The following is a 10911-nucleotide window of genomic DNA, read 5'->3' as shown; positions in this document are numbered from 1 at the left end:
GATAGATTTGTGTCTGCCGTAATACAGTGAATCAGTATTCATGTGAAATTAATGTCCCATCCCAACAAAAACTTTTTTCTCCGATTTTATTTAATTCCACAATTTAACACACAACACACTTTGTAGATGTAGGCCTACTACAAGGTGCAAAAAACTAAATGTATTATTATTGCTATACAGTACACCCCCCTCCGTCATTTATCACACTAGGTGCAGCTTGCTGATTTTGGACAAGGTGACAGACACTATAGCCCAGTTGTTCTCCCAAATTGTGACCCCAAATTGACTAGCCCGCGGACCCCCATTGGAAAAGATATGCCAGGGACCTCATAAGAGAAGATTTTTACGGCTCTGGCAGTGATTCTCAACCATTTTAATTTCAAGGACCCCCCAGTTTGACATGCATTAGGCGGCTACGGACCCCCATTTAATGTCAAACTATCTCTAGGAGTAGAACCCCAATTTATATTGTAAAATCAACGTTAATTTAAATCAGACTCTCTGAGTTAGACCCAATAAAAGGTCCATTTGGTCCATTTAGCTGGGGACCCCCTGGAACTCCCTCAAGGACCCCTGGGTCCTCCCCGGACCCCACTTTGAGAACCACTGCACTAACTCATCTCTGGTGTGTTCGTTTGTGGAATAGATGTGTCCCACTGGGCTGTTCAACACATCACCACATGCATTTTGTGCTCTCTGGACACATGAATAGCTGACCTACTTGAGTTGAGCTGACCTGTTCAGATTAGCCTGCTACCCACTAGAGGGCAGAATTATTCCACCTAATAGACCCCTTAACAGACGACGTCACACTGGTTGCAAGCGTCATAATGGTTGCAAATGAAACCCATTCTGTCAGGTCTCGCTAGGACGCGCCTCACTAGCCAACACACAAGAGGGGGTTGGGGTGCGCACCCTGAAACAACAGGTTGAGAATTGATTGCATGAAACAATCACCTGTGCATGTTAGTAAACAAATAATTGGTCTATAAAAACAGCACAGCAAAACTTCAGTAACATGGATCATTACATTTATGCGATAGTAATTGACAGAACACAATTCTTACTTCTCGTTTTAATGTCTCTTTTTTTTATCTTATCCGTTTTTAATATGTTGTATAGTTTCGATGCCTCAGTTCTGTTGTATTTCAGTGCATTTCTTTTTACAAAGCACTTCAAGAATCATTTTTTTTTATAATTATGCTACACAAGGTTTTATTATTTCCTTATGTAATGCATTAGGAAATGCAAGACCCCACACTGACAACATGATCCAGTAGTAAGTATCAAAAGTTAATCTTTGCATGCATCAAAATGTTTTAACAGAGACAATGTTAAAGACAGCAAAGCAGGTTTCAATTACAGTTTATTACATGCAACTTATTGATTTAATTTCAGGAAGCAGCAGTTTTGTTGTAGAGAATCACATTCAGTTCCAACAGCATATTCGTAGCCCATCATACCTACAATATAAGTAAAACACTATTGAAACATTTAAAGTGCTCTTGAAACGTTAAGTGATGTTTATTGTTTTTTGTTGGGGGGGGGCAACATAAGTGTTAAATTGCTATACATTCCCCTAATAGTCATTGTTAAGAGTTGTTCAGTAACCGTTGTCTTTAAGTAGAAGGTGAGCTGACTCGGACATACCATGAAAACAGCTCGGGTTAAACCATAGCATCTCCATCAACTCTTTAGTGGACAGAAATATCTTCAGGTCAGGATAACAATTTCATCCTATCAAGTGAGAAAACTCATACAGGATACACAAGTGAAATTGGAAGTGATTAAACAAAATAAATGTATAATATAATTTATAATAATATTATAAAATTGAAGCTGATAAATGGGTTCTCTCTCCTGCTTGGATGATATTGGTGTCCCACCTGAAAATGTATTTTCTGTTTACTAAAGTGGTGGAGAGATGTGGAGACCCATGTTACTTAAACACTAGAGAAGACATACAATGCCATGACACCTTGTTCACGATATTCCGTAACATTGTGTTGACTACATCCAAGTACATCATAACATTGATCATAATAAATTCCGGGGAAAAGTAGAAAAAGCAGGTCTTGGAAAAACTGTGCAAACTGAAAGCAGGGGTAAAGGTTTAGCAATGACTTTGTATTTAAACATAGTTGTAGTTGATTAGTTAAATACATTGGTAGCCGAAAGAAAGGAAGGCTTCCTTTCTCTCCCTTTCTGCTACCGTCTTTAAGAAGGACAGAGGGAATGCACAGAAAGAGAATGAAACAATTAAAGAGAGCTAGAAAGAAAAGGAGGAAAAAAAGAAAGGACAGTCAGAAAGACACAAGGAGTTTATAAGTTTATAGTCTATAAATGGCTTGAGAAGTAGACACATTTTTTGTACCTACCCAACAAATATGGATCCTGGAATCCTCTCTGTGCCCTCACTCACCAACGGGTGTGAGAATACAGTATCAGGACTGGATCTTTTTCCATACCTGTGCAATGAAAAGATATGTACTGTATAGTTTCTTCTTTGCATGGACATCAAGGTAAGATAACATAAAACGTATTGTATAAACTTGAGTAATCCATGCAGGGTTAACTGGGTCCTGATTTATAATATCCTGAATCTGTATGTACAGTAATGTTTTAATTGATGCTCCAATTTGGTACTCTCACCATTCTACAAAATGAGTTCTAAATCCGAACAGTTTTCTGAAAAACCTATGTTGCTATACCAGTGGTTATCAAACTTTTTCATGTCAAGGACCCCCAAAATTATGTTTTTAGCCGCGGACCCCATCAAAATGTTGATTCAGGGACCCCCAGAAGCAAAGATTTGAGTTAAAAATGTTCGCTTTAAAACATATATTGCAAGATTTGCACACATTTTCACGATAAAAAAAAAAAGCAGATCTACAAGCTCGTAGCGCGGCACTATGAGCTTGTATATCGGCTATTTTTGAAAAGCCAAAGTGTAAAATAATGCTTTTTAGCTCAAATTTAAACACGACACAGATGCGTCCTACTACTGACACTTACTGATGAACATTTTAAGTACTCACCTCTGCCGTGTGATGAGGTTGATGTAGTGCCTGAGAGCAGAGTAATATTTGGCCAGTTCTTCTGGTGCTGCATCGACTCCAGGACTGGAAGGCTTGGATGGATATGTGTCAACTACAGAGAGCACCAGCAAGCAAAGAGCCACAATAGCCAGACACCTCCCAGCATTCCAATGCGTCCTGTACCTCATACAATTCCAAACAAGAACAGAAATCACAAGCAAAATTATGTTCTTGATACGTGCTCCCCCTATTCTAGATAAACTCTAGAAACAAATGTTTTTAAACTTACATTATCTTTTGAAGGCCGTTTAGCTGGATTGATACTCGCTGTTCTATGAACCTTTGTCAGATGCCAGTACTGCCCCTGGTTTATATGGCGGTGGTGTGTGTGTGTGTGTGTGTGTGTGTGTGTGTGTGTGTGTGCAGGCACGCCGATTTATGTGCGCGGCCGTGGGGGCTCAACTCAAACCGCCCCCTCAGCCGCGACCGAAAAAAAGTATGTTTCTCTATCTGGGCTGTTGTTCTAGTTGTCAACGGCGTGTTAACACCTATCTGCGCCCCGCTATAGTAATGGTAATGGTACTGTAAGTTTGAGCCTGACAAACCAGACAAACCAATTGAGCGTGGGGGCGCTGGCCCCGAAGCCCCCCCCCTATCGGCGTCCGTGTGTGTGTGTGTGTGTGTGTGTGTACTGTAATAGTTTAGTTTTGGGGGGGGCTTCACATCTTGTCATCAAGTCTTGTACCCTGTGGAATGGGTTTCTGTCCAGTTTTCTTGGATGTCAGTCAAGGAAAAATAAATTACTTTAATAGCCAATACAAGCAAGCTGTTATTTCATAAACTGAAAATGATTGTAGCACATGAAAAATGCATTTTGATCCTTCATCATGGCTTCACAATCTTGCATCAAAAAAGTGATGAACCTTGATTTTTTTGGAGGGGGATTCGTGCATTTCTAAATATCACCTAACAGAGAATCCTCCACTTGGTACTGTAACATAAAACGTATCTGTCCAGTAAATGTGATCATAATGTTTTGTCCCCTAACATGCTTATGCACACTGCAACATATGCACTTACTTGACTGAAACATTAAGAGGCAAGACAAAAACAATATTGTTCGACCAGAACAATACTGTTTTTGTTCTTGCTCAGTTCCCAAGTAAAACTAATCCAGTATTTTTTTATTACAATGGGTTAACATTTTAAGTATGAACATTTGAAATATAATTCAATAGGAGCCCCCTTACAGTGACTGCCACACTAAAAAGTAAATCCTCAGTGTTAACTAGTGGCAGAGTCAAACGCTACTGACTGACTGGCTTGACATTTTGTCTTAAGATTTACAATCTTAACAATTTTCGGTCAAATGACAGTGATAGAAAGGGCTAGCTGCGTCTGGAGCACAAAATGTTTTAACCTCCAATTCCACTTGATAGAAGGCACAAGAAGTTGATGTGGCTTTCAGTCAAGGAAACGTTAAGAAAATAAGTGATGGTAACAATTTTCTTCAGAAGAGGGAATTCAGACAAATTTGACAGGAGATTGGTGCTGACAATTCCCTTGAATAAGACATTTAAGAGGCAGCCGTGGACAAGTAAGGATTTAAAAATAAAATAAAAAAATAAGTAGTAGCAAAAAGGAAACAACGGGCACAAAATGACAAAGGACTACATTTCATTCAGCAAGAAATGTTTATGTGAAAAATTGCCAAACATAAATGAAAGGTCTGCAACAACTGTTCCTTTTTCAGGCCAAGACATGACCAATAAAATAAAATCACACAACACTGTCGTGACCTAAATTTTTAAAAGAAAATCCTAAGAGGCAATACAAATGTCTGAAAACACTTTACCGTTAGCCTATATGTCTCTACTACAGGTCAACAGTAAAGTATTCATTGGCCAGAACCTCCATGGCAGTGAGTCGTTCCCCAGACACCAGCAGCTTGGAGAGAAGATCTCTGAGTTTTGACTCCTGGCAAAAGGAGGACACAATATTGTCAGAAGAAAAGTTGCACTATAGGTAATATCAAAAAATATATAATAGCACTATTAGAATGATAAAACTGATATTACTGTGCCGCTACACCTAGAACACAATAATTCACTGAATACTAACCAGTGACAGTGGTTCCAGATTATCCAAAGTCCCGTTAAACTCTGGAACATGCAGCTGCAATCAAGACAATCTGGGTTAGTTTTTCAATAAAAACAATGAAAAGTCAACAACTTATTTCTGGTCTTCTAAGCTGCTGTGTCATTTATATTTACTGTAATTGCAAACAAAAGCCAAAGACAGAGAAATACAAGATAACGCATGGAAAAATGTTGGTCGTAGTTAGGTCTATGTAAGCGGGCACTGCCTCTCAAGCGTGCTCCGTTTGTCCTAGTTCTCCAGAGAACTGTGCATTTTTAGCAAACTGAGGAATACAACTGGACAGACCACAAAAGTATTCTTTTATAAAACATGTTAACTACAGATAGTTTGGGTTATACTTCAAGATGACAGAAAGATCTTAAAGGAGCACATAACCTATTTTCAACCTTATCGTAATGTAATTGGTTGGTCATTAACGCTAACCATAAGATGGCACCATTTCCGTCTGCTCGCTCTGTGTCTCAAGAGGTGAGCTATGGACAGTTCAGAAACCTGCCTACCAATGACATCATTGATGATTCCAAGCTAATAGGCTGTCAGCCTTTCTCTTACTGAAAAGATGGCAAACTGAAATAGAAGCCATTGTCCTTGCATCAAAATAGAAGCAATTGTTCTTGCATCAATAACAAGTTTGAAATCTGGTTTGAAATAACCAAATCTGCCTACCGATGATGTCACTGGTAGGCAGGTTTCTGAACTGTCCAAAGCCCACCTCTGAGACACAAGAGCAAGTAGACAGAAATGGTACCATGTTATAATTAATTAGTAAGGACCAAACATACAAAGACAAGGTTGAAAATGTATTATGTGCTCCTTTTCCCATCTCCCTAATTGACAAAGGGATATCAGTTTCAATCTGCTTCTATCTGCTTTTCCTGCCACACGAATACCAGGAAGCAAGGCATTATTCGTCATCTGGCTTTCTTCAACGGTCTCTGTTAAAGCCTCGAGTCGTCATGAGTGCTGATGGTAATAGAACCCGACCGATGCCAGATCTTTGGGTCCGACGCAGATTTTGGTCCTAGAACACTAAATGTGATCTGATTAAAGATTATATTTGAGAACATTTAACTTAGACACAAAGAAACAAAAATAAACACAAATAACTTTATTTAACCACTTAAGCCTGTTGCGACATAGATCAGCCATTTCGGAATTTTTTTCAAAGTATTTGAATGATTTAACTCCTATAATGACATGCCCAAAATAGGGATACCAGGTTTAAAGTTGTTAAAAATCAGGACATATCTCCTGCATAATTAATAATTGCTGATACCGTCAAGAAATTCAAATAATGGCCAATATATCGGCCAAACGAATATGGGTCTGGTATTAGATGGTACTGAAGAAAATGTCTTACCCAGAGCATCAGACAGCCAAAAGCAAACATATCACAGGCTGGAGAAGGAGTAGTGATGCCTTGACGGAGCTCTGGGGCCACAAGATCGATTGAGCCTGCCACCCCCGTGTTCACCGCTCTATGTTCCTATGGATGGCCGTAGTGCTTTAGTAGTACCCAATAATAGTAAACATTGCCCTCATGGGTATTATCACAATGCAAAAATCCATGCATACAAACTGAAAAGTCATATGTATTGCACACAGTAGTTTCAGCCTGGCTATAATAGCTGAAATAGGTATTCCAATCGTGCTGACATTTACCATAAAACATGCCGACTCTCATTGCAACCAGGGAGATGGATATTGGGATTTTTTTCTTCTTTTCTGGGTGTGTTTTGTAGTGTCCTACTTTAAAGAAAACTTTTCAGTTGGTACACATACCAACCATTCTAAAATCCATAATAATGTTAGATGGTATTCAGCTGCACTTCATACAGAACCGTTTCCATCATAGCCATAATCAATGCAAAGAACAGATAATGCTATAATAAACACATTACACAGTATGTGGAAATAGATTGAGGGGGGGCGTGTCTATGTTCCTCCTCCTCAGCCTTTTATGTCAGGTTTAGCATTAGGCTTAGGGTTAGGTTTAGTGTGAGTTTTGAGGGAACATACTGTACTGTAGGTACGCTCCCAGATGAGGCTTCTTACCACTGTTTTGGTGAAGTCAAAGTCTCCTACCAGGCCATGGTTGCGGTTAACAACAAAGGTATTGCTGGGGTTGAGAGAGCCATGAGTCACTCCCATGGCGTGCAGTGCCTGGAGGCCACATGCCACGCCCTTCATCACCCTTACAACCTCCTTATGGAAGGAACAAACAAGAGGTGGATTAATAGTCTGTTTAGGATGAGAGCAAAGATATGGTCCCGTTTCATCTATGAAGGTTTTGGCTGAACTTCTACATCTGGCTGACTGGGACCGCAAACACTCTATACTTGGTCCACTCCTTTTTTCCCCTCTACACCAAATCTGTTTGCCTTTCTACAAGTTGGTAGATCTATTTTTGTTCACAAATCTTCGCTGAATGTTCGCCTATCATGCCCAAAATAGGGACGCAAGGGTTCATGTGGTTAAATGATGGTATATATCACCCTAGAGGTTGTAATAATAAATCCACATGGAGTCAAAGTTGAAAGAAAAACTCACCGTGTCCATCAGTGGGTTGACGGCCTGGACAACCTTGAGGCTCCCATTGGGGAAGTACGGTACCATTAAGTAAGCTACAGGGTCAGACTGCAATAAAGGCATTAACGAAAGGTCTGATGTTGTCAATAACAGCAGAAATACATAACGGTCATTCACACACATGAGAAGCTGCTTGTTCAACAGCTTAGGATGTGGACAAAGATGGACATGACACCATACCTTGCTGAAGAAAAGGGCCAAGAGAGGCAGGATTCCAGAGTCTTCCTTGTTCTCAGTTGCTGCACGATGAAACAGTGTCGTTCTCTCCAGAACCCTCACCTCCGCTTCCTCGTTTAAAGTGTAACTCTACGGCCACAGATGGAAAACAATTATAACATGGTCTATGTGAACTGCACATCGGAACATATTGTATTTGCATTGTAAAAATCAAAATAACACTTTTTGGTAAAAATGCGTGAATCATGTTACTAATTGCTGGCAACTATGTTTACTTTTATGTTTTTATCTCCGTGTTTACCTGTCTGCACAACCAATTTCGCTTAGGGGACAATAAAGATACTGAATTGAACTAAATGTTATAAAAGCATTAACACACAGGCTGTGATAAATCGATGATATGCTTTTATACACTAAAATGGCTACTGGCATTCAACAACACCTGTAGTCATATGATATGATATACCAGGCCTTTCAGGTACAAAATGAAGAGGAGAAATGGGATTTGTATTAAAAAGGGGGAGGACATGCTTTACTATAAGTTACTGTATATAATGTCATTATAAGGTCTACGCTTATTGTCTAGGGCAGGCTTATTGTGTTCAGCTACCAGGACACCACCAGCGATTCTTCATTAAGCCCTATATACGTTGTACGATGAATAGCGAAAATTGTCAGATCTACAAGCTCACAACACATTGCTGTGTTTGTAGATCTGCTCTTTTTGCCCTCTTTGAAAATATTGAACATTTGGGGATTTTTAAAATATTTTTTATTTGGGACATTTTCATATAGGGTGACATTTGCCTTCTGTGTCCCAAGTAGGGATGCTCGATTATGACTAAATGATAAATACTGTGCTAAATATTGTCATCATAATAATTAATCACAATTATTGATTAGGATTATTTTGGTGTAAAAAGTTTATTTTGTAATATTTTTAGTGCCTATTTTGTAATATTTGTATTGCCTTTTTTGCTCATTGTGCTTCTGTGTGTCATAGCTTTGGTCAAATATTGTCACCGTATCAGACTTGATTGTTCCTGTGAGCCTGATGGATGGAGAGTTGGGTTGCACTATGTTCTGTTTATACAATGTTCATTGTTTATTAATCCTTGTGTAATAAGGAGACAATGGCAAGTTGCAACAGCTATCAAAATAAGACCAAGTTTCACGATTATATAATTGTGAAACCTAAAATCACGATTTTTGATATTTTTTTATTAATTGTGCAGCCCATGTCCAAAGCCTAAATTAGCACCTGATTAACACATCTAGAATGATACCCCTGAATTCTCAGGGTCCTGCGAATCTCTGCTTTAAATGACATCTGAATGATCGCCAACAGGCAACTTCACTAGCTAAAGACAGCAAGGAGACAGACCGACACCTTAAGTATGACCCTCTGGCCCTGGAACTCCGTGCACACCAGAGGTCTGTGGTCACTCAGTTCTTTGACGGGCTCAGCATCAAACAAGTCCCTGTCCAGACTCCTTATTAGAAGGCCGCCAGAGCTCTAATGGGAGACGCAACAGGAAAAACACAATTACCCATCTCTGACTCACAGAGTAATGTGAAATAATGGAGATAACAGGTGTTAAAGGTAGGTTTCTTCCCCAAATCATCACTTTAGTGTATTGTGAAAACAGGTATAGCACCCACGTATAGCACTTTTCCTGCACTTCTTGTATAAAAACTGACTGACTGTATTGTTGCATATTATGGTGTTTGATTGTGTACTTTTGTTATATTTGACCACAATGAAGAACATTTCAACACGTACAAAGAAGAGATCTTAATATATAATATGACACTTATAATAAAATTTAATATCTTCAACTCTGCATTCCTTTTGTTATTCCTGTTACATGAATCACTTAAAGCCTATATACTATATGGTCCCCCGAGGCTCTATAAATTGCTCCTTTTTTCCCTCTACACTGCAAAAAATAGCCCATCTACAAGCTCACAATAGCCTGGTAAACCCTCCCTCCGGAAATCTCATTTCCATTTGATTCCAGGAGTGAGTCTGGCATGATCGCCCATTCTGCAATAGTGGCTGTGGGCTGGAGTTGGGCGGGAGTAATACCGTTGACTGACAACCCCTTCAGCCAATGATCGTTTTTCCCCTTCAGCCAATTGCAGTGCATTTTTACCACCTCCGCGACTAATGTGACGCAACGGGACTTTTGAGATGGCCATGCCCAAAATAGGTTGCCTTATTCGGATACATGCGTGTCACTGCCCGCCCCTGCCGGTTCTCTGAATTTTTATTTTTAAATAGGCTCTGTCATGATTAATTGACCACATATATGAAGTTAAACAACTAAATTCTATCCAAACGATATCTTATAAGTAAATTCCGTGCCTCAAAAAAGAAGTTTGAGAGCTTTTTGAAGTTCTAAAACAGCGGAGAAAACTGCCCACAGAAACAATGGCTGCCGTTTGTGTTTGGTCGGCTGCACTCAGGCTGCACTCGGGTCCATTCGGGCTCACTCGAACTCGCCACCTGATTGGCCAACTTTTGCTGTCAATCACAGAACGATGAGCGACGACGCTGATAGGCTCGGTTTTTTGGTAATGCGCTAGAAACGCCCATACAAGCCTTCACCAGACTCACTCCTGGAATCAAATGGAAATGAGATTTCCGGAGGGAGGGTTTACCAGGCTAAGCTCACAACAGATCTCCCAAAGCCTCATGATGCGTTGTGAGGTTGTAGAGTGGCTATGTTCGCCCCAGAACAGAGCCTCTGGGGTTCATGTGCTTAATCTCACCATGAAGATGTTGAGGTCTACCTCAGGGTACAACAGAGGAAGCTCTGGGAATTCTCCCTCCACCAGAACCCTCAGCTTATTCTGCAAAAACAACAGGACACAAGTGTTAGCCGACAGATGTCACTACTAGCAACGACTCATACAGTTTACTGTATCCACTGCAACGTGATGT

General features: G+C 39.9%; 1 protein-coding gene across 1 annotated transcript in view; it reads right to left on the bottom strand.

Annotated features, from left to right (window-relative positions):
• Positions 1 to 2208: 2208 nt before the first annotated feature.
• stk31 (serine/threonine kinase 31) overlaps positions 2209 to 10911 on the bottom strand; it is a gene marked incomplete at both ends in the record, with an annotated part of 31444 nt that continues 22741 nt past the window's right edge. The window contains 10 exons of the mRNA XM_080425802.1: positions 2209 to 2215; positions 3039 to 3150; positions 4119 to 4122; positions 4950 to 5015; positions 6559 to 6684; positions 7254 to 7403; positions 7749 to 7835; positions 7968 to 8093; positions 9355 to 9480; positions 10740 to 10820. Of these exons, the coding sequence (XP_080281928.1) occupies positions 2209 to 2215; positions 3039 to 3150; positions 4119 to 4122; positions 4950 to 5015; positions 6559 to 6684; positions 7254 to 7403; positions 7749 to 7835; positions 7968 to 8093; positions 9355 to 9480; positions 10740 to 10820 (885 nt within the window). The remainder of the gene's footprint in view (positions 2216 to 3038; positions 3151 to 4118; positions 4123 to 4949; positions 5016 to 6558; positions 6685 to 7253; positions 7404 to 7748; positions 7836 to 7967; positions 8094 to 9354; positions 9481 to 10739; positions 10821 to 10911) is intronic.

This window comes from Gymnoscopelus braueri (genome assembly GCF_963280865.1).
Source record: "Gymnoscopelus braueri genome assembly, chromosome: 4".
NCBI classification, from domain to species: Eukaryota; Metazoa; Chordata; class Actinopteri; order Myctophiformes; family Myctophidae; genus Gymnoscopelus; species Gymnoscopelus braueri.
This window is presented reverse-complemented; position numbering and strand designations above follow the sequence as displayed.